The following is a 25,806-nucleotide window of genomic DNA, read 5'->3' on the forward strand; positions in this document are numbered from 1 at the left end:
GGGTCAATTGACACAACTTTCCCAAGTTCTTTCTTACCTGGAAAATGACTATTTTCTCTAACTACTGTCAAAATTTAGTGGCTTGAAACAAACCAAAATGAAGATATGAGCAGTTTTTCTGCAACATGTTTTTGGCTGTTCCTTTGCTTTCCCTCGGAAATTCGCTGGTACTTCTGCATAGCATTCCTGAGTGACCCTAATCTTTCAATAAATTTTTCTCCTTTTTATAATTATTACACCTAATCTCCAAACTCTCTCTCTTTACCGTTATTTTCATCACTCTTTGAATGGGTTACAATGGTCTAATTTTAACAAGTTGTATATCACTTTGAAGCTCACAGCTTACTCTTTTAAACTATGTAGGAAAGTGAAAATTCACTTTGGCCTACATTTTGTGGGTTTGAGCTGGGCGGTCACATATTCCCTCTTCCAACAACCAATTCATTACTGTCTGACTCTCACTCCCCTTCACCCTTATCCCCTTTCCCTTTCACTGACCTGTCATGAATGATGCAATCCACTCCAATCTTCTCCAGTTTCTCCCTGACAGCATCATTGGCCGTCCTCTCACCCCAACAGGCCAACATCAGACCATTGCTATGGCAATCCTCCACCAGGGCGGGGCTATGTAAGTAGTCTTCACAGTGGCCACAGAGTCCCTAAGAGAAGAAGTCAATTTTCTCATTTATCTTATTAACCTTTTATTTACCACAATCGTATCAGGGCAATTAGCCCCCGAGGTAAACCTAACCCTAATCCCCCACCCCATCCCCCCCCCCCCCCCCCTCTCCTGGCTTTACACTGGTCAGTGGTAAGGTTAGAGTAGAGATTAGGGTTAGGATTAGGTTTAGGGTTTAGAGTTTGGGTTAGGATTAGGTTCAGGATTAGGATAAGGGTTAGTGTCAGGGGGAAGGGTCCAGGGTAATTGCCCAGGGGGTCCAAGGTTTTTCGTTAGCATTCAACAAGCCATCAAAAACTTGACACAAATGTAGATTAGCAAGCCCACTGGGTTGTAACAAGATGCCTCAGTCCAGCATGAAAGCCATGATGATGACACAAGAGGGAGTCATAGGAAAAGATTATGTCTATTGACTGACAGTCAGTGTCCAGATATCTTTGCCAATAGACTAAGAAAGTACTCCAGTCAGTGTGAGTGCCAATCAGCAGACAATGCATAGGGAGGGTAAATAACCCTGTGAACAGTGTCCTTGAATAACAACCTTGTTGAAATTTTACCCTATCTGAACCAGATGCCAAGGAAATGGATATCTCTTCCTCATATCCTATACGTTCTTATCAGTGTATCAAGAGCTTTTTGTGAATTCACGTTGAATGCTCAGAAGGAGATTAAGAAAAACAAACAAACTGTCAAATCAATTCTACTGCAACAGTTGTTAATAAATAGATAGAACCCATTGCAACTGACTGGCAATTATTAATTTGAATACACAGAACTCCCTATCCGCTTTGTCTTCGTATATAAACCTACACAGCAATAACCATCTTTAATAACTGCACATGCTTATTATTATGTGGACAAATTTAGAAGCAAAATCTGCCCAAGATTGAGATGGCAATATCATGGGATGGTCACATTCTCAGCAAAAAAAAAAAAAAAAAAAGAAATGTTTGGGGGATGTAGATGACTCCCCTTTAAGGTTTCTCCACCATGCAGCAGCATTGAACACTGAGCACTCACCAGGTACTGACCAGACAGCGCTGTTAGGATGCACCTCTCAACGGTGACTGATCGAGGGTCAGTGTACGACTCGTAGAGGTCAGTGGGTCCAAAGTTACATAACATCACAGGATACTTGGACTGCTTTTTTTGGATCCTAAAGTGAAATGTTGGGGGAAAAAACTATGAAAATCTGTGTTCTCAAGACCTTCATGGGAGAAAGATGTCCACTTGGTAAACTTGCAGGAAAAGAAGGAACAACAAATCATCAAACTAATGCAAACAAAGTACCTTTTTTCATCTAACGAAATATTATCTATCTTTAAAAAAAAAAAAAATGACGAGATTGTCTGCATTAATGAGAGGATTTTATTAGTTGTGTGAGTATTGACCGATTCTGTGATGCGCTATGTGTATTTTTGGCATGGGCAGCGCCATTACTCGGTGTCTCAGCCGACCCCCCCTTCCCACTCCCCACCCCTCTCCCTACATTAGCACGCGCGCAGAATGAAAAACTGCTTTAGCCAATGGGCGTCTCGTACTGAGTGCGAGAATGCTTGCTTAGTGCGCGAACCTTTGTTACAAGTGCGTGATAAACATGTTGCCCGGGGTGGGGGAGAGCAGGGGGGTCGGCTGAGACACCCACTATGGCTGCACCCAGTGCCATGAAATGTCTGCTGCCCTCAATGAACCCGAATTGGTCAATACCCCCAAGGAGGTTCAGGACAGTAGGCCAATTGGAAGAAGAAGAAGAAACGGAGACATCGCAGAACATGTGTGCAATTTTTCTACCACAACTACCATTTGCTTTCCATGAACACGTTTGACAAATTGAAGAACAATATAATTTCATAGTCCCACACACTATATTTCTCGTTATTTTTCAGCCAGCATAACTTTCACAATATTCTAGAGTTTAAATCTCGTTTTTTTCTAATTTGCATGATTACACACGGGACATTTCAACAACTTTACTGTTATATTATGATAGGATTTTTATTTCCAAAAACAACTTTCAAATTTCATATCTTTATGTATGACATTTTGATTTCATAATCACTGTAGCACCATAGTGATACTCACATCTCACACATGTCAGGGTTGAAGGCAGAGAAAAAGATTCTCCTGTTACCGCCATGCTTCAAGACAACACTAAGGATGGCGTCCAGTGATGCATTCATGTCCATTGGTGTACCCTCGTACTCCCAACCAGACTTCTTCAAGAAAAAGGTGAGAGTCAGATATAATTTGCAATGAAAAGTTACAAAGTCATCTCTCATCACTGGCAAAATTGCCATCATTACCATTACTATGATCATAATCTCAAGAATCATTACCTCCGCCAAGGAAGGAGGTTATGTTTTCATCAGCGTCGGTTTGTTTGTTAGTTTGTTAGTTCTTTTGTCTGTGTCCAAAATAACTCAAAAAGGTGTGGAGGGATTTGGATGAAACTTTCAGGAAAAGTTGATATTGACACAAGGAAGAGATAATGAAATCTTGGTAGTCATCTATGAATTTTTATGGATTATTGAAGGATCTTTGATGTTTTTGCGGATACAGTTGATGAACTTGGACGATTTTCAGCATGTGTAGATGGGTGGAAATTAGCTGCTTGGCAGAGGTCTGCGCTCTCAGAGTGCTTTTCTAGCTATGATGTGCAATGGTGGACTGAAAAAGAGCAACATCCACATATTAAGTACATGTATTGTGCGACAGAGCAATGGCAACAAGCACTCTTATCCATGGCCATGGATTATTTCTTTCTTTTTTTTTGTGGGGGGGTAAGGGGAGGGGGGTTGCAGGCGAATGGGTGGTTAAGGGTCAAAATACAATGTACCACAATGTTTTGAATTGGTTTGTTGTTGTTGTTTTTTTAATTGTCTGATTTTTTCCTCGTTGTTGTTGTGGTTGTTGTTGTTTCTCAATCTTTCTTTTTTAAGAGCCAAAATGGGGGGGGGGAGGGGGCTGCAGCCCCTCTGGTTCTGCGGTTCCTGGTAATGCAGCATGGTGCTTAAATGCTGAACACCACTGGTACTCACCTCACATTTCATGGGATACTTGATTTCTATGTCAAAGCCACATTCTTCAGGGACTCTCTCTAGAGCCTGGGTGACAAAGAAAAGAAGTGACCGAGCACAATGCAGATTAAGATTCAGCGTTTACATGCAAAACCCTATTTATTCTTCATAAAATAGTTACAAAATGTCAGCTCTTCATAGTATGTACTAACTTCGTATCGATGTATTTGCGCTAAAGTTCATGCCTTCCTACAGTGTATGTTGTCTGCATCCTCTCTACCCCTCTCATTCCCCCCCCACCCCCACCCCACCACCTCTCACAAGCAAACTTTGTCTGTTCAGGCTTGATTTTCTTTTCCAGTTTCACTGTTCTAGACATTAGGCAAATCAAATGATATGATAGCATCTCACTTCATTAATGGCATTGATTTCTACTTCACTGAGCATGTACATAACTCTACCTCCTCTTCATGGAGTTGATTCTTATATGCATAGTTAAAACTGACAAATTTACATTCAAAAGCTGATTGTACTAAGTAATATGTGACCCTGCACCTCAAAACAAACAAAAAGTCGCCAGACATGAATTTTTAGTTAAGACCATATTCTGAAAGAGCAGACTTTAAGCTTTAAAATGATGTATAACTCAAGTCAAATGGACTCTCCTAACCTATCTAAATATTGGAAAGAAAGCACAAACTCAGGAAAAGTGTGTACTGACAAAAGAGGCTCTGAAGTACAGTGTCTCTTCAAGCGCTTAATCTTTACCAAACCTTGCTTGCTGTGCGATGAATGGAACAAAAAACAGGAAGTAAACCACCAGAGTGACAACAATGAAGGGATTATTGGATTAAATTCAAATTAAGCATGCCTCATTAACACATTCTGTCCATAATCAATGCCAACTTTCAAAGCAGTAGCTATATCCTTTCAAAAGTAATTAGAGTTGAAAGTGAAGAGTGTGTACAAGGTTTTTCAGAAATAAGAAAGGGACAATAAAAACACACCTAATCACACTATTCTACTAAAAAAACGTTCGACATAAACTGCTAAAAAACACACTTTCCCGCCCGTTTTATGATACCAAATTTTAGCATAATGTTAAAGAAGACCTGCTCTTTCAGAAAATATGAAAAGGTCAATATCGGCTTGGTTGACCCATTTCACTTATTTTCAGTCCTCACGCAAGATCAGTGTGTGCGACTTTATGTTCGTTTTGAGGTGCACGGTCACATATGATACTAACTTTGAAGGTAATATATGTATGTATAGTTGAGTCCTCACACACATTATCTATCCCGTCACCCATGCACATTTTACGGAAAAAGGACTCAAGAAAAGATAATATCTCTAATGGAGAAAAACAAACAACCAAAAATACTCACTGTCTGCAGCTTGCTGAATGGCAAGGCATCCTCCACGTCACATACTGAATTCTCACAGACAAATTCTGAAAAGGATGAGAAAAGTTTATGTTAAAATTGTGATTAAGGATCAATTTATCTTTTTTTTTACATTTTAACTACCAAAGCAAATATATGTGATATTTGGTTGATTAAGTAGGATTAAAGGGGATGGCTAGTAACTGATCAGTGGGAATCAGTGGGAATGCTGGAGGATGATTGTTCCAATTCTTGTGGGATTCATTTAAGAGTACATTATTATAATATCTACTGTTGTGTGAAAATCATTTGCTTCAGAATGGTCTCGTATTCAAGTAATGTGCAGTTTAATGCCCCGTCACCGTACAGGCATGCTAGCCTGGAACCATTAAACTGCACATCACTTGAATATGAGACCATTCTGAAGCAAATAAATTTTCCTACAACAATAGATATATAATGTACTCTTAACCTTATTCTAACTGGGCTATTTGAGACCAAGTTTTTACTGGGGGGGGGGGGGGGGGGGGGGGGGGGGGTGTCAATTTGACCCCCCCATTCAGATCTCGGCCATCGATCGCCCGATAGCTGCAAAATTTTGCCTAATGATAGAGCTGGATGTCAACTACAAGATTACATGGTCACACAATAGAAAAATATTTCCTTTCTATTTTCAATAAATTAATTATGCAAATTTGTGCATGAAATTATATTTTCCCCTATAACTCCATCAAAAAGACTGAAGGATTGCTAAATTTTTGTGTCAGAATTTTTCAAGACATATCAAACAATTTTCAGGTAAAAAAATAGTGCAATCAAAATCAATTTCTTTTGTTTTTTATTGTTTTGTTAATTTCTTATGTATTTTATTGTTTTTTCGACCTTTTGTTTTCTATTGTTTTTTGCCAAAATTTGTTGCAGGCACTTTTTCAGGCTTATCTACACTAGAATTTATTAATTTCAATGGTTAAAAGTTGAAATAATCTAATTTATATCAATTTAAGCTAAAAACACAATTTGCATTGGATTTGCACACAATATCATGAATTTGAGCTGTTTTGGGGTTGACATGCATATGCAAAACATTATGTAACTTCAGAACGGCGTACCCGGATGTCGCAAATTTGGTCTCAAAATTTGCAAGAGACTTCAATGAAAAAAATCGTGAAACGACGCAGCAAAATCTTCACGCATTGCGGAATCGTGGCGCGAAACGTCGAGGAGGGGTCAATTTGACCTCCCCCCCCCCCCCATTTAGAATAGGGTTAAATGAATCCCGCCAGAATTGGAACAATCATCCCCCAGCATTCTCAGTGATTCCCACTGATCAGTTGCTAGCTATCCCCTTTCAATGAGAAAATATATCACCAATGAATGCACTTCATTTGTCACATACCTGATGTTCTTGATCCATCTGGCTTAATGACAGGATTCAGTTTCTGTAAAACAAGAAAAGGAAGTTAACAATAAAATCACTCAAGATTTGAATATCATCCAGTGAAGTAAAATCAGAAGTGCTGACCCTTTTTCTTGTTCGAACTATGAACAAAACTTATGCATTGAAGTCATATTAGAGAAGCATGAGGCATGAAGCATCAGAGATCATAACTGAAAATTTTCTTTGAACACTCTCAAGTAAGTGCTTGGAGGCATCTTCCCCATTACCTTCAGTAAAATATCATGCAATCTTCTTTCATACAAAAAAAAAATCATATCAAGTTGAATTGACTATGGTCACATAATCATAAGGATGCCCTCTCCTTTTAAAACATTGTGAAACTATTTCTGAGCTAAACTTCATACAGTTCTTCACAAAATCTTCAACATGAAATAATTGTAATACTGTACCTGCAGCAGCAGCTGGGTACAATTACTAAACTGTGAATATTATTTTGTATATATATATAGCAGTCAGTGGAAGAAAATTAATTGCAAATTCCTTATAAAATAAACCCTTACAATAACTTGTGCCAGCACTTTTAGATAGAAATACAGAGGGTAACAATTTCAAGATTAAAGAAAAAATATGAAGTCTGATACCGGTATTGTGAAAGCTCATCTCACAGGCAAAACAAGAAAGCAGATTTTCATGATCATAACAAGTACAAAATTTAACTAGAAATGTCGCTATGGCGACTGGTATGCCTCCGCCATAATGCATGATTCTCCTAATAGGTCTATAGTACATGTGGACAATGTGCGATTACATTTTCACAAAATTGGCAAAATATTAAAATGACATGTTTGTCACAAATGTATCGAATGTTCACCTTCCTTGACCTATGTTTAATTGGATGAATAGGAGAGCATGTATTTGGGGATTTAAGAACTTTAACTTCGACTTTGACCCTTTCATAAGTTTACGCACTTGAGTAATTGTCAAGGTATAAATTGTATGGAGAAAAAGTGCAATTTCTGTATTGAACAGTAAATTGTTATCATTTTCATCTGGCCTTTGATTCATAAGAGAATCAATGTCAGGCAGAACATACATAAATATGTACTAAGTTTAAAGATAACTTGAGCCACTTCCGAGATATGGAGAAAGAAGTAAGTTCAGCACTTTCACTTGATTTTTTACCTTTTGACCTTTGACCTTATTGGCAAAAAAAAGAAAATCCCAGAGAATCTCTAGTGGGTTACACATGCATACATCAAGTTTTTAAAAAAAATAATCCTGCTGGCATTGCATAAATATAAGGAAAATAGCAAAATTTTGAAGTATTGCCCTTGACCTTTGACCCCTGACCTTTGACCACATGAACCCCAAATTCCCTAGATAACCACTGCCAGTCAGTACATGCATATATACTTTGTTCCATGAAGATACCTTGAACAATTTCCAAGATACAGAGAAAAAAGTGCAATTTTAACATTTTACTTGACCTTTTGACCTTTGACCTTTCGACCTCATGACCCCAAACTTTCACCAGAGAATTTTAATTGGGTAATACATGTATACACTAAGTTTCATGAAAATATATTCAGGCATTGCATAGATATGGGGGAAAAAGTGAAATTTTAAGCATTTGACCTTGACCTTTTGACCTTTGACCTTGAGCATGTGCACCCAAAAGTTGATAGGCACAACTTCACCTCCTAATACACATACATGCCAAGTTTCATTAGGATACCTCAAAAGGTTTTGATAGTTACCCTGTCCACAAAATTCATTACGGACGGACGGAAGGACGGACGGACGGACGGAAGGACGGACGGACGGACGGACGGACGGACAACCCGAAAACATAATGCCTCCGGCACCACTTCGTGGCGGAGGCATAAAAAGTGAAAAAATGAAAGCTACTTGAGACTTTCACATGTTAGTAAATCTAAGGTCCAGAAACAGGAAATTACAAGACAATGAATACTACTGAACCAAGAATTTAATGCATAAATCATTGAATTCTGAAAAAATAAAAATGAAAAAGGATATATTGGTTGATAGTTAATCTTGCAAGACAACACATGAAACTTAAATATGAAAACTGAATCTCTGATGTATCACAAACTCAGTGTAAATATCCCCATAAAATATATAAACAGTCTTTACATCAAGCTGAAGTGGAGCTTTAAGATGTACAGCACTCAGCAAACTGCTTTATTTATTTTTACCTGCACAGCCAGAAGGTTTTCATAGGTTGTATCTTTGATGGGTAGAGTGGCCAGTACACTCTTTTGGACTCCTCTAGACTGGTGGCAAGTCAAATAACAAAGGGAGAAGATAGTTAGAATGCAGCCACACTATCAGAAATAATCTTACTTTTGTAAAACAGAGCAATGAACTGATGGTGCCTAAACTCATCTTTGTTTCACACAAGAATGTAGCCGATGCTTCCATCTCACTCACTTTGTCATCACCAAATGGTGACCCTGTTATACTTACTAATTTTGCCATTAAAAAAGAATGAAACTGATGCTTCTAACTACTCGCAATAACTCACTTTGTCATCACTAACTAATGAGGCTTTCTCATTTTGTCATAAAAAAGAGCGAAACTGATACTTCTAACTAACCCATATTGTCGTCATTTACAAGTGGCACTTACTAACTCAATTTGTAATCACTAATCAATACTCCTAAACTATTTATACACTAACTAACCCATATTATCATCATTTACAAGTGACACTTACTAACTCAAATTATAATCACTAATCAATACTCCTAAACTATTTATACACTAATTTTGTTATCACTTACTGATAGGCTAACTCATTTTGCCACTGAATAAGGCAGAACTGGTTATGCTAAATAAATCACTTTGTCGTCAATGGCAAACTAATGTGTTTCTAACAATATGGACAGGAAAAATAACATGCAAAACTATGGGTAGAAAGGACAGAATACTTTAACCTGTTGAGGACGGACTGATTTTGCTACAACACGCATTTCCCATACACCCCTGCCCGAGTACACTTGGGACTCGTCCTCATCGAGTTAAATATTCCTTTGCCATAGAATACTGAGTCTCACAAACATATAGCCTGCATCTTGCTCCTCCCACAAATGAGACAAGGAATGAGTGTGCTGTATTCACATATCACAGCCACTGAAAAAGCTGACTACATTTACCACCACCTCTGGCAAAAAACAAAACAAAAACAAAAAGCAAAAACAAAACAAGAAAAAAATGGTTTCTCTACCTACTTCAGGACTGCAGACAGTCCATCATCACAATCAGGGACACACTGTGTGGGGGTTTGGTTGTTGGGTTCGAGGGTTTGTTTGCTTTGAGTTGTCTCTTTTGGTAAATCGCGAGGGGGGGGGGATTTCACAACCTTGTGTCAGTACAAGAAAATACATCTCATTTTTCAGGGAGCTTCCCGCAGAACCATGCAGCTCTGATACTTCCGTTTTCTTTTCTGTGCAGCTTTTTTTTTCTCTCTACTTCTTCTTCTTCTTCTAAAGAATGAGGAGAACAGAACTCACCTCCATCATGCAGAGGGAAAACTGGAAGTCATGGAACAAGACAGGAATGCCATCTTTGGTGACATGAACATCAAACTCCACGAAGTCTGCTCCCTAAATATGTAACAATATAAATGACAACATCAGTGCCGGTGAGCTACAATGTACTCACACTATAACGAATACAGTTACAACAAAAGTCCGAATACAATGAAGTAAAATTCAGGCCCCAAATTTATCATCTATATATCTTTATACACTTTATTTGTTCAGACACACCAAATTTCAAAATAACGGCAGAAAACTGCTGGTCCCAAGGATCTCGTTATAACCAGAGTCGCCTGTATATCATTCCACACATGTTTCAGCTATAGTTACACACAATTTATAACCATACTATGTCGTCAGTCTTATTTCTTCATGGTTTATGTCAGGGCCGGCACCACATTTTCAAAAGTTTCTTGAATTTCTTTAATTTCGCAAGAGCAGAGATTCCCGAAATTACAACGTACACAAAAGTTCTTGTTGACACTACAAAGCTGTGGACACCAGTATCAAAACTGAAGAATGGCTATGAACAGATAGGCCGAATATGTTTTGAAGACCTCATTTGAATATCATACTGCAATTACCACTTTAGTCTAGTAAAATATTGTACTTGAACATTTTGCCACTTACATGGTACGCTGCTTCCTTTAAAGAGTAGACAGTATTTTCTGGAACATTAGAGGTAGATTCTTCATCCCTTACACTGGAAGACACGATAACAAGGATGAGTCTAATGAATATGACTGATTTATTGTTGAATAGACAAGAAAGAAAAAAGCTTAGCAAGCCATGAAACAAAATTCTACACATACATAATAAACATGAACAAACAAACATACAATGACCAGAGAAGATCTGTTAGTTCAGCATGACCCAAGAATTACACTTTTTAGGACATTAGCACAGCAAGAAAATATCATTGAATACAAATTTGCTTCTCTGAATGATACTGGCCATGTTTGAAAGAAAATTTCTAAATCACACCTCTACCCTACCTGACAAACCTTATAGTTGTCGTTTGATTGAATATCCATGTATGTAACAGAGAGGTATTCTTGCTGTTACCCTCCATGAATGAGATTGCATGCTCATTATCTTTTGATCACTGACTCTCTCTTCCCTCATGCCTTCTTTCAAACACGGTCTCTAGCATCAAATCACCAAATGAGGTTTGCATGCTTTCTAAGACTGCATTTACGTCTGTTTTGATGCCTGCCTGTTTACACTTGCAACATTGTGCATTAATGTTATTTGCCATTCAATTTCACTGTTGCCTCGAGTGAGCCACAATATTTGGTTGCTTCATCACTGTTTAATATATTTGAATTCAGAACTGTGACTTGAATAGAAAATTATGTAGGGATTTGAAATTCACTGTTCAGACATTTGAGCAAGCTTGCATGAGAGCATAATGGCCTTGGTGCGTCCTCAAGAATTGTTGTTAAAGGGATAATTTACCATTTGCAGATGAAACAAAGACCCAGCAGTAATGCTTTAAAATAGTTCCAAAATGTGAGTTTGAGATAGAAACAACCACTGTAAAAATTTGAATCCATATAATCAATGTTAAGTATTGTTAAATAGACAAAATGTGAACAATAGTTATAATAAAAATGTTGCCGGACTAATACATCTACAGTTATGGTTTAATGAGAAAAATACTGATATCTCCTTATCTTTTTTGGCTTTATTGAAAAAATGTTACATGGTATGATGTTTTGCCATACAACAGGCCTACACATATGCACCAAATGTGACATCTTGAACATTTTTAACATCACTGTTCCCAAAGGTAAACAGGACCTTTAACACAAAAAAAGTTTTTATATCAATTCCTCATTCTCATATTGCAGCAACTCCCACCTTTTCCTGAGTGAGTGATCGCACATTGTCCTTCCCATGCCTCTGTGGCCAACGTTGAGGGCGCCATTCCTTTTCTTCCAGTGAGTTGCATACGAAACCTGGAAGCTGTGGGCCTCTGAAACCTCCAGAGGTTCAATGGCTGCATAGGACACTACAGGTAAAAGTCAGTCATACTGGCTAGTAACTGGGAGTTTAGCATTTTCACAAGTAGTCATTTTATTACTTGATGGTGTGTTTCAAACACTGGGTACTGACAATTAAAAGTTCCTTACAGAGTCATAACTCCCCTTCCCCTCAGAAAAAAAAAAAACAAACAAACAACTATTACAAACAAGCAAAGAAGTGTAAAACAAAAAAAAAAATGCATCCACATTTAAAATGGCCACAGTCTTTTAGTGATGCAACAAACAACCTCTACCAAAATAAAACACATTATCTTCATCTCAGAAGTCGTGACATTGTTTCATTAGTCTCAGCACAAAAGTGTTTGTTTGTTTGTTTTTTCATTGTAAATAATGATCAATATTGATCTTATGCTTGATTCACTGAATTACACTTGATAACCTGAGCGTAAGATGAATCATAATTCTTTATGAAACTGGTCCCAGATTGTACTATCAGTATGCTTCCTTGCATGATCACTTCAGATACTACACACTGCAAAGCAGCTTAACAAAAAATACCTTAGATTCTTACCAAAATAAATGGACTGGTACATTTTTTTTTCAACATAGCAAAAACTCACCAGCCAAATTACGATATTAATCAATCCATTATACACTACATTATGTCAATACCTGCCATGATATGCAACATCAAAAAAAAGAAGGATTTATTACATGATTTACAACATTAAAATGTATGTTGGGTTAGTACAATTTGGAGACAAGGCTTGGTATGATTTCCACAGTACAGATGTTATCATGATCTCATCTTGCACAGGGAGAACAAGACCTACTAACATCCTCTATTTAATAAAGTCTGACTTCTGCTCAGAGAGGCAAATGTGAGTATTATGGTTCCAGGAGCTAGCACGAGGCTATGGCACTACACAATGGGTCTTACCTGGTATTTTGACACCAAGAGGAACACCAGCTTTGTCAAATAGATGGAGAGGGACCAAGCCGACACTCTGGGGGAAGCTACTGCTCACCAACCAGCATTCACCAATCAGGGTGGTCTCCCCCTTTAAACGCTTGCCCTCGCTATGAGATGGGGATGCACTGGCTTGCAGCAACTGGATCATGAATTTCTGAAATAAGTCAAAAGGAAACATTTGAACAAAAAGTTTTAAAACTTATCGAATGAGAGGATGGTGAAATGAGACTCTGGGTCCCATTTTATGTTACATTGGGTGCGTTCGAGCGCTTTCCTAAAGCGAACTGTACCGTACCGTACCCCTGCCAGAGGAGCGCTCAAACACTCCTAAAGTGTACCATACCGTACTGTACCAAGCCAAAAGTGGACAACTTCCCGATGTGCTCCAAAAGCGTACCAAAAGTTTTCTGTAAAGCATGGGCATATCATGCGCATACGTCACAATGCAAGGACATCATTTTCTTTGTTCGGGACAGCTGTAAGTAGTTCAAGCACCAGGTGGATGACATTCTTGCTACACACTTGTACAAAAATGTGTGACCTTTTCTAAATATAACTCGTGAGGTGCGCTTTCTCGACAGAGCGCTCAAACACTTCAAATCTGGCACAGTTCAGTACGGTACGCTCTATTTCAGTTCGCTTTGGTTCGCTTTAGAGCGCTCGAACGCACCCATTGACGATACAGGTAATGAATCAAGAAAATGCTGTTAAAATGCAGTCTTTGTGTTGGATATTGTTCACATTCAATGTAGATGAAGATCATTCATTTCCATTCACAGTAAAGACTGATAGATAGGAGTCACCCCTTCAAAATGTCCTCACACAATGGTTTGTTACAGCATGCCTATTCATAATTGCACCTTCATCACATCATATTTTCATTCACATAAAACAAGATGTCTTCATTTTTACCAAGTATGATTTGGAGAGCTTACCAAATCATGTCCTGCTGCAAGATTCTGAGTGGAGAAGGTCAAGACTTCAGACATTGCATCTAGTGGCTCACCGGACGCGGCTTGCTCTCGAGGTATGTGGTCTCCTAGGCGGTGGTTCTATGGCAATGATTGTAATGGCAAACACACACAAACAAAACAAAAAATATAAACATTAAAGGTCCTGTTTACCTTTGGGATCAGTAATTTAAAAAACAATCAAGATATCACATTTGATGTATATATGTAGGTCAGTTGTATCACAAACATCCTACCATATAAGATTTTTGCAATAACGCCTAAAATATATTCCAAGGAGATATCACTATTTTTCTCACTAAACCATAACTATAGACGGTGTAGTCTGAAAACATTTTTACTATAACTATTGTTCACATCGATTATACTCATATGGTTCAAATTTTTACATTGGTTGTTTCTATCCCTAACTCACATTTTAGAACTCTTTTGAAGCACTAATACTGGGTTTTTGTTTCATCTGCAAATGGTAAATTATGCCTTTAAAGTAACAGTCGTTTTGGATGATGAAGGGTATTCAACACTCAAGCCCCCTTGTCTCATTTTGTTCGAACTCAATAAATCACGCTCCATGCATTCAGGGAATGTACCAGGAGAATGCTGTAATTTGAATTATTTATGATGAGGGTAAAAAAGCAATTACCCTCATTTTTTCCCAATCCCCCTTCTGTGCTTGTTTTGTTTTGTTGTTCTTTTTTGTTTTGTTTTTTGTAAGAGGCAAAGTGGGTGGGAGGCTAGTATAAATGAATTGTCAAAGGCAAACTGAAACATGGAATGCATGTTGATGTTCAGTTTTATCATGGAAATCAAGGTGTTCTTTTTAACAGCTGGACACAATCCCAACTTGTAATCCCAACAGAGGTGCAACTGGGCAATAAACATTTAAACTGTCATAAACACCTTACATTCTTAACCCCAGGAAAAGTACCGGAAAGGGACCTGCGAATCTGACACACCTGAGCAGCACACTTTGCATTCATGGAACTCCAACTGAGGCAAACTATTTCGAAAATCTTGAAATTTGGGGATTGCTGCAGGTAATACCCTTGGGCAGCACCAAGTTGCTACATAGAGCTCGCCTAATTGCCTGGGGCAAGTAAAAATCGAAGTCAGGCAAGCGTTTTGGAACAATGAGAGAAAATGCTTGCTGACATTGGCATGCATACAGTATTGATGCCATCTTTCCCCTCCCCCAAACACATCTACAGTAAGTCAACCATACAGTTGAAGTTCACAGATAAAGAGTGTCGAATAGTGATGCAATACACTAAATTTTATTTCAGCAACTTTCCATCACTTACATTGTACATAAAGAAGACCCAATGCAACACCAACACCAGAAACCTAGATCTAAACTTTTATGACTCCAATGTGTTTAAGCGTGCAAATCAATGTGTATGTGTACTGTTTATTCAAATGATTGTGACTCGACTTACAAATGATTTTCTATTCAAATCAGTTTCATAAATTTTAGGACTTTCTTTTCTTGCAAGAATCTAAATTTCTGAGGATTCCTGTATGGTTGAATTATATCTGAACCTCCTGGATACCAAGAATAGTAAGTATGTAACAACCAAATCCTACCTAGTTTTCACAAAGCCTAATAATTGTTAAAGCTAATATCTGATCAGGCAAACAGACTATGAATTTCAAAAGAGCGAGCCCCAGGCTACTCAACCACAACTCCACTATCTACACTGCCGACAACAATGAACCCAGCAATGCAATCTATAGCTCTGGTAACCTTGGTCCCTTTCACGATGAGGGATGATTTATACTGCACAAAGAAATCACATGCACATTATTTCAGAACTGGATTTTACATGGCTCATGGCCATGTTACATTTTGTTCTTAGGGGTAGGGATTTCCTTTCAAAAGGTTGCGTCAGTATTTTCTACGCATTGGGACCCTGAACTGTACAGGTGGGGGGAAAAAAAATCCCACAAGATAAGAACTCACTGCTACTAATATTGGAACAGATTCGTATGGAGATGTGGTTTCCACGGCAGTGACACGAATGCTACATGGCGTGCGGCTCAGGGAGGATGCGAGTTTGGTGAGCGTTGACTTGTCAAACATCAGTTGAATTTCGCGAGTGTCCACCAGCCAACCCCTCTGTACCTTGTTCTGTCCATCTATTTAAGATTTCAAAAAAATGAAAAGTTTGCATTTTTCTTTTTTCATACAAAATTTTGGACACACATGCTGGTGGGAAAAACAGCAACAACTAGAAATGTTGCTACAGCGACTGGTTATACCCCCGCCAAACAACATTTCATAAGCTTTGGTCAAAACAACATTTCATAAGCTTTGGCCAAAAAACTGAGGAAGTAGTTAAATCCGCAAGATCTTTCCTTGATCTTCTGCCATTAATATGCCGTTACCATGGCAACATACTTTCGGGTACTGTCGAAAAATGCGTCTTGCACATCTACAACCAAAGGCACACATCTGTACCAAGTTTCATGGAAATTGGGCAAAAACTGAGGAAGTAGTTTGCAACACAAAATTTTCCATCATTTTGGCTCATAATATGTGAGCTGTTACCATGGCAACATACTTTCTGTCACTGTCAAGAAATGTGTCATGCTGACCTATATCCTAAGACAAACATTCAATATGAATTCCATGAGAATTGGAAGAACACTGATGAAGCAGTTTTGCCATGAAGCATTTTGCCCTATATTCTACCAATAACATGCCGTTACCATGGCAACGCACTTTTTGCCACTGCGGAAATATGTGTCTTGCACATTAACATATTCAGATGAACATCTGTACCTAATTTCATAAAAATTGATCAAAAACTGTGGGAGGAGTTCGCGACGCAAGATTTGTACCCATTTTTGCCAATAATATGCCGTTACCATGGCAACGTACTTTTGGGTACTGTCAAAAAATACGTCTTGCACATCTACAACCCAAGGCACACATCTGTGCCAAGTTTTATGGGAATCGGTTGAAAACTGAGGAAGTAGTTCGCGACGCAAGATTTGCAACGGACCGACCACCCGACCGACCGCCCGACCGACCCCCCGACCACCCGACCGCCCGACCGTCCGCTGATTCCTATATACCCCCTTCAAACTTCGTTTGGCGGGGGTATAACAAAATGCGGAATACAATGCAATCTACATTGGGATCACAGAATGAAATATGAGTCTATGGAGTGTAGCTGAAGAACCATTCAGAGTTTCTATCCGCAATTTAGCATCCCAATAGGAAATGCACAGGCAAATATGAATAATATTAAGTCTTCGTGTGCCACGTTCCCACGCCTGATTGAGTCAATGGCATGCCGAGCTCGCATATTTTGCTCAAGCAAACAATCTCGCCCAAACTGATCTATAAACCACCAAATGACTGTAAAGTACAATGGATGCTTCAACGAGTCTGTTCCTAAAACATGTAGCTTGCGTTGCCTAGTGTTTGAATACCTAGCAGTGTTCCATAGAGGTTTTTCAAGTGAATTTTAATTTTCTGTTGTGGTTGTTTCTGCAAAAGTCATTCCTCCAAGACATGAAAATGACCACAGCACAGCTATCAGAAACTTGTTTGTAAAAGCCTTAGTTTGAAGTTGATAAACACAAAGCTGTTTTGAAACGGCTTTGTAGTATTGTACTGCAGTTACGAACAACGCACGCCTTATATGACCTCTTCTCCTCGGGTCGAATTGCGCAATGCAGCTGTGCAGTGACAGGCCAGTTATCGTATTCGCGAAGAGAGTTGATCAACGCAACTATTTTGGAAGCCGTTTCTAAAGGGCTTTGGAAAGGGCTTTTGAAAGCCATTTAAACAGGGAAAAGTTGATAAACGCAGCCTAAAGTCTCATGCCGCCACTCAGAAATATTTGAAGTATGCCACTCAGAAATATTTGAAGTATGTGCTACACTGGAGCTGCCTCACAGATAGGAAGACAATTGATTCATGTGGCATTGCATCATGACTCGTCACTCTCAAAGGAAGATACATGTATGTCTTTAAGTAATCGCTTTTCGCCGTCCCTTCTTAGAAAACAAGCGGCACATTAATAGTACAGGGCTTTGGAAAGGGCTTTGGAAAGGGCTATGGAAAGGGCTTTGGAAAGGGCTTTGGAAAGGGCTTTGGAAAGGGCTTTGGGAAGTGCTTTCGAAAGCCGTTTAAACAGGGGAAAGTTGATAAACGCAGTCTTAAATGCACAAACTGGAGTTTAATACTAAAAGGGGATGTTATTGTGACATCTCCCACTTTTCTTCTCCACCCCCCCCCCCTGCAGAAAAAGAGAAAAAAAGCTATACAGCAGATAACATTACAAACCCTTCATGCATATTTTAACATTTTGAACAATGAGGCATACAAATATATTCAGGATCAAACAAAGAGTGATGAAAAATGAATAGTATGACCCTGACAAAAGATCAGATGAATATTAAACTCACCATAGGTACCAAATGTTTGTAACTCAGTGTGATACGGGATGTCTGCATGGGGAGACAACAGAGAATGTATGAGTATACATGACAGTACGACAGCAAGCAAGCTGCAGGGAGTAATTTTCCTGGTATCGCATCGCAATTTGCTATGCATTTTTACAACACTGCTACACAAACTAACTTTTGTGTAGCAGTTTTCTTCCATAAAAGTGTACAGGATAACATTTAAAATATTGTTCATCAGCTGAAATTGCTAATCAAATTTGAGTTTGAAAATTCTTCCCTGAAGATGGATCTGAGACATCATGAAATTCTCTTAATGGGACTGTACATTCATAGTTTTGGTTGAGGTGAGGATTCAGCTTGTAGCATTTTGCGAGATTTTTGGAAACCACTCTATGAAATGTTAAAGAGCATAGAATTCTAAGGGGAATCAAAAGTTTCTTTGATGAAAATCGGTTTTGAAAACAAGGTAAAACAAAGAACAAAGAGATTCTAATAAAAGTCATGGCCTGTCAATTTTATTAGTATCGCTTTTTTGGATATCTCTGCCATTCCAAGGTCAATTTTCATTAAATAAACGTTGAATCCTTCTCGAAAGTACATGCTCTTTCATATTTCAGGAGAGGTTTCTCATTATCTCACAAAAAATGTTATAAACCTAAATCCTCACCTCAACCAGCACTGTACAGTCCCTTTAATAAGAAATTACAATATCAGAATCTATTCTCTCCATGCTGATATTTGCAATTACTATTAAAAGACATGCATAACCTAACTATTTTTGAGAATCTATCTATTATGTACAATACATAAAATTACACTTAATAGGTACTAACTACTACAGTGGCTCACCTGTCAATGAGTAACTTCTTTAGCTGGAAAACCATGTAAGTGCAATAAAATTTAATGTAAGAAACTATTTTATTCTTCTAGGTGTCTTTCTTTTTTGTCATTGTCACTTCTCAATCAGGGAAAAAAAAATGCTATATTGGAGCATATTCCATCTACCTGCACAGGCCTTTCTTGCATTGATACATCAGACATATTTATACTGAGGACAGAAACAGCTCCCTGGTACATTGTAGAATGTAAGCTCTACAGCAAATTAGTGGTTGTCTAAGGTTTGCATAGTCTAACATCCCCTTTTAAGGGCCTACTTAACCCGCCGAAGAAGAACGGATTTTGTTTTAACATGCATTCCCCATAGACGCTTACCTGAACATACATGGGACACCAAGCTAAAACAAGCAAGTACGACAATCATGCCATATGTAGAATCCATTCTACAGGCAGAGGAAGTACAGTTGAACCTCTCTTATCCGGCCTCCCTTTATCCAGATCTCTCTATTATACGGACGCAATCTCGCCGTGATTTTTTTTAAAATAATTACGGGAGGAAAGGGGGATTCCCAAACACACATGAATTACATATTACTTCCAACATGATTAACATACATTATATCAAATTTCCTCCCAAATTGCTTACCTTCAGACATTTTAACATCCCCAAACATCCCCAAATGTAACAATGAAAAGGTTGCAGTATACACATTACTACATGTGGTAGTACAATGGGCTACATCAGTACATGTGTATGTATATGTACATGTATAAAGCATTGAGTCTCCAGTATCCGGCCAAATCCCTTATCCGGATGAGCCCCGGTCCCGACTTGTCCGGATACGAGAGGTTCAACTGTACAAGGAATTTGAGAGTACAATGTATTTAAGATTACCGATAAAAATTGATTCCCATACCTGTGACCGACATGTGACGAGGAACAAGACCTGCTTCCCACTCATGTACGACAATCTTTGATTCAGGAACTTTCAGGAAGCTACAAATAGCATATCGGTAGTCAATTTTAGTGTTCTCTGGTACATTGATAGTAAGCGTCCACCTGCATTATAAAAAATTTTTAAAAAAGAGAGAAAAAAAAAACAGAGAGTTAAGTTGTTTTCCCCATAGTTATCTATGGCAAACAAATAAGTTCATCTTGCAATCCTGCTGGCCAACCAAACAAATGACCTTGCAACTTTTAAAGTCAACAATAACACATTCTACAACATACCGTATTAGATATATGTGTAAGAAAATATTTATATGATATACAATGTCTTTCTTGGGGAGGGGTAAACTGAAAGAAACGACATGATCCTTTTCTGAAGTTGTCAATTTTGCCAGAAATTTCTTTCAAAAGTATGTCTTGCTCGAACTATTAAATATACCATGTATGACCAGTATAAAGAGAAATCATACAAAGATGTGTAGTCTTTTACTGAATGCAAGGGGGAGTTGGGGTAGAGCTTAAATCTGCTTATAAATCCAATAGCAAGTCAGGTGAGTAAAATGAAATCAAATTCATCACAATCTTGTAGGTCCTACTAGTAACACAGCTAAGAACATACAATGTAGGAATAACATGCACTTTTTATTTGGGTGGTTGTGAAATGCAGAATATATAGGGGCAAGTCCAAGATAACGCGCACGTTACGTATGGGACATTCAGAGACTTTTATGACCTGAAAAATAGTGTTAATGGCCTTTGATCATATTGAACTTCATCATGGTGACTGATATCTAGGAGAAGTATAATCATGTAAAAAATTGAGAAAAGTGACCTTGACAATTATATTCTAGAAGAGAAAACATGTGCCGTTACGTATGGGACCAGAAAATTTTTGTTTTTTTGAACATTTTTTTCAACCTCAAAACTCTCTGAAAGTATATCATTCTACAACTTGTAACTCACTGTGATGAAAGTCACAACACTCAAGATTATCACAGGTAAGTTTCATGTCATTAGGCAAAAAGCTCTAATTACAGGTTCTAATTAAAGACAGACATGACGTGTTACGTATGGGACCGTTACATATAGAACAGTTTGTCCCCCATTCAATTAGTGTGTGAAGAACCATGTTTATGGGTATTTTGCATAATTATTGAAGTAGAATCAGTTGAAACTACTCAAATACTGATCCAGATTGTCAAGGAAACAATATTCCCCAAATATTCACCATCATAATCATATTCAATCATATTTTAATATTTGTTTGACCAACCTGGGTATGCATGCCCTTTGTCCCCCATTCGTTTAGTGTGTGGAGAAGCATGTTTATGGGTATTTTGCAAAATGATTTTGCAAAATACCCATAAACAAATTTTTGCATAATTATTGAGGTGGAATCAGTTGAAATTACTCGAATACTGATCCAGATTGACAAGGGAACAATATTCCCCAGATATTTACCATCAAAATCACATTTAATCATATTCTGTATTTTTTATGACCAACCTGAGTATGTATGCCCTATTTTTATCAGGATAGTTACTGAAAAATTGAATACCTGGTAGTTTAAAGTGTTTACTTCCATTGATGAAGGGCAGTTTGCCATTTAGTTTCAATAAAAAACAACTTGACACAAGAAATATTAAGTTTAATAAATAAGCAATACCTGCTGCGTGGAACCCCAGTGATCGAGTAGATATATGATGTCTGTCTAGCAGTCAGGTCATTGATTCGAGTCACACCTCAGTATGTATACCCATGAATTTTGTTGTGGCTACTACTGAAAACTGAATAAGGACAATTTGTGTATCACTTGCAATAAAAAAAAAAATAATTACTTTTTATTTTTTTTCTATATATATCACAACCATTTCAAATTGGATCTCCATCACATAAACTTTGAATTCCTCTAGTCTTAGGATTTTATGTTCTTTTAAAGTAATTCATAAAGTTGGTTTCCAATCATCTCTTTAAATGTTGAAAACTGAATCCCCATTTCTACAAAAAACTATACCATCCCTTTAATGCTGATTTTTCATTATGTATTTTGCCATTTCCCCCTCCCCCTTTCTGAAAATTGTTCAGTCAAGTTCATGTATTGTTTCAAGTGTCTATAACTCAAAAAGTAGCTACAATGTTGGGATGCTTTCTTCAGGATGATTGACCATTGTGTACTGAGAGACCTTCCCAGCTAGCTACATGCATTCACATGCAATATGTATGAGGATGTCCCATACGTGACGCATTTGTCCCATACGTAACATTATTTCAATGCCTGATAAAAAATATTTCTTTTACTTTTTTTTCTTTTTTCTCTGGCATTTAATTTCTCTAAACAATAAATTAGAACTTTCCAAAAGGGCATTAAAATAACCATAGCAATTTCAGAAAAAACCTAAAAAAATGACCTCATTTTGTTATGTATGGGACATCTCATGATAGGACATGAGCTAATTTGCATAATCATTTGCATAATCCCTAAATTTTCATACCAAGTTAAACTATGTGATGAACTTCTTATGTCCACATATTAATCAAATATTATTTGCTTTCCTTTGAATTAATATGAATTTTTATAAATGTCCCATACGTAACGCTGTGTTTCACATATATAATATGCAAATGAAGCCCTTGAAATTTGCATAAATTTACATAATATCATTTTTTCCTCCACGGAAATCGAAACTTCAACTCATAAGCTTCAAAATGATACCAAACATGTCAATATTGAGCAAAGATGAAATTTTGCCTTCTGAGGGGACCTTATCTTGGACTTACCCATAGGCATGTCCAAATTGTAGTCTTCAAATTTTTTCTTGCCAGAACCTAACTTTGCCTAAAGTGTGGGTCCCTTCATTATGTGTCTCAAAATCAAAGCTAGGCTTTGCTATCTGTTGATTTCTCAACATGTTCAAACTACTTGTCACCCATTTAAGTCCTGTCAGAGTTATTTTTCTGCAGAAATTATCACCTTGTCCTCGTCAAATTACCAAACTTGTTTTTTAAATTTCTGCAAACCGTATACTTGAGGAAGTTTGAGGTACATGGTTAGGATATACATTGGATATTACATTTTCACAAAATCAGACCATTCTTTTTATAATTGATACTTTGTGAGAAATTTTAATCTTCTACAAATACGTTGCCAATTTTCGAATCAGTTTTTAGTTTGATATTAATTGATTACTAAAATAATAAACAGTAACTAAAGTTACAAAGGCTTTGAGAATTCAGCAAAAATTCTGTACAAAAATTACTTTAAATCATGAACAAAGCAGGGCACAAATAATGAAAACTTTCAAATCTACTTAGACTAAGAGTATAAAAACATTAATGATTTAAAAGTAAACAGTACTAAAAAGACGTCATCAACCCTCTCCCCCCCCCCCAAAAAAAAGGTAGTGGGGGGGGGGAGACCACCGATGTGATGGGTAAAATTGAAAATAAAGCAACACTCCTATTAAAGTTTAAGGCATGTACCCCATCTTCAAGTTGTTTTGGTTTTAATGGCTTGTATCACTCAGAAATGAGTACCAGTATTTATGCCAGTCTCTTTAAGTCTCTCAGCTTGCTCTTACCTCTGATCAGCCTCGTCTTTCTCCAGAGCCTGAACTTTTCGGGCCGACCACAGACCCAAAGCTGGGATATTTCCAGTGACGCACAGCACTTCACCTTCCCTCCTCGGCTCGAACCCAACTTTGAACGTGACCGTCGGCATCTTTCCAACCTTTTCTGTGCATCTAGCTGCAGCTCAGAGCAGATCAGCTGGAGAGAAGACTGCATGAGAAATGAAAAGAAAATTTATGATAAAACATATGAGAGAGGAAAATCAATTTGAAAATGTGCACTAGCTGCTTCTTTACCAGTGACCGCACCAGCGACCCCAACACATTCTGGTTACGGTGCCCCATGGTTACTTTACCTTTTAGAGATCTATTTTACACATTACAACGATTAACAAGTTTTATATAGTAGACCTAGTTCATTTTCATATTCCAGAAACCCTAGAGGTGCAGAACAATTCTTGCCTTTCTTGTATTGTACAACAGTCATCACAGTTGACACGTACTGCAAGTCTATACGCGATATGGTACTCAGCTCTGACTGTGTTTATCATTAATATTTTTTTTCACTGGCTTAAATCTTAATAATACAAATGGATTGTTTTATTCACACACAGACACTTGTCTACCTATGCTCAAGTGACCCAGACAGTCAGAGAGCAGACACTCTCGTTCTCCTTTGGCGTATACCATATAATAATCATTTTGTTTTTATGAACCTGACCTGCATCTGAACTGACATGGTAAGAAGTTAATGTTAGAATCTATGCAGAGCCCTATAAGCTAATCAACTTGTAAACAAAGCCCTTGGTCTTGCTACTTGGCTACATATATGTGGTCATTGGTGGCTAGCTGCTCAATTCAATGCACACATGGTGCATAGAACCTACAGTGTATAAACTCTTTAATACTTTATGTGCTACGTTCGCACATCTGACTCAGTCGACGGCGTACCAACTTCGCATACTTATTCTGCTCAAACCCACAAACCCACCCAACCTGATCGATAAATTGCGAAAATACTGCAATGAGTACAATGAAAGCTTCCTTTCGTCTCACATGTAGCTTGCATTTTATGTGGTGATTGACTATCAAGCGGTGTTCCCTAATAGATGGAATTGCATGTAAATTCTAAGTTTATGTTACTATTTTGTGTGCAAAAGTCATGCCTTTACAGTAATGTAGCTACTTAACTGTAGTCATTTCAAACAAAAACCATCATCGATTTCTAATACAATTTTCATCAAAGCAAAGCTTGGCATTTTCTCTACATCCTTGCTCACTACATGTCCAGCTTCACAGAAATCTAGTTAATCAGTAACATAGATTTGAAAAACAGAATGTTTTCTCCAAGCATGACTACGTTGGTGTCCTAGATGTAGAATAATGTGGCACACAGGGGGTTTCCACCATGGCACATATAGTCCATGGGCCAGGCCAGATATTGGTACCACCTGAGGTGGCAAACCTTTGTGGTGTCATTTTGTTTGTTAAGCATCTAGATGTATGCTTATTAAGCTATGATAGCATTTCCAAATGAGTAGCTTTATAGTCAGGATATAAGTACTTTTAACCAATTTGGTCTTGTTTTCATATCCCTATACTTCTGAGTCGAGACTACCGGTAATCGCCATACAACGAACAGCCCTGTCCACAGGTGTTCTGCTGTAAACGCTGTGCTCTCTAATCTTTAGTCAAGACAGCGAAGGGAATATACAAAGGTTAGGAAACAATGTATATCCCTGTCTCTAAAAAACAAAACAAAACAAAGAAAATTATAAAACAATCCCTTCTGATGTAAATATTGCAGTATTTTGATATTTTTCAACTAGTCATCATTTTCCGGTGAAATGCCAATTCTACGTTATTCAATTTTGCTTTATTTCCAGCCAACAACAAAAGATTTAAATGCAATTATACAATGAACACTACAATAGGCCTTACATTATGATAAATAATACCGTAAATAGATATAGTGACGTAAAAAGATTGATCTACTGAAAAACAAGGCTGGAGAAGGGTGGATCACTCAAAAATATTCCACCAATATTGTATCTATATTCATTTAT

At 37.7% G+C, this 25,806-nt stretch overlaps 1 protein-coding gene across 1 annotated transcript; it reads right to left on the reverse strand.

The window, feature by feature from the left end:
• Window positions 1–458: 458 nt before the first annotated feature.
• LOC139723134 (glycerophosphocholine phosphodiesterase GPCPD1-like) lies at window positions 459–23,945 on the reverse strand. The gene is given in 16 exon segments (XM_071634400.1): window positions 459–659; window positions 1,700–1,835; window positions 2,762–2,895; window positions 3,718–3,783; window positions 5,082–5,146; window positions 6,475–6,517; window positions 8,694–8,771; window positions 10,011–10,103; window positions 10,668–10,740; window positions 11,901–12,073; window positions 12,979–13,152; window positions 13,934–14,050; window positions 15,930–16,105; window positions 18,389–18,430; window positions 20,143–20,285; window positions 23,753–23,945. Coding segments are annotated over 16 exon segments (1,854 nt in total). The 5' UTR covers window positions 23,893–23,945.
• Window positions 23,946–25,806: the final 1,861 nt, after the last annotated feature.

Source organism: Diadema antillarum, unplaced genomic scaffold (genome assembly GCF_040938485.1).
Source record: "Diadema antillarum isolate AM-2024a unplaced genomic scaffold, OU_Dant_1.0 scf00000181, whole genome shotgun sequence".
NCBI classification, from domain to species: domain Eukaryota; kingdom Metazoa; phylum Echinodermata; class Echinoidea; order Diadematoida; family Diadematidae; genus Diadema; species Diadema antillarum.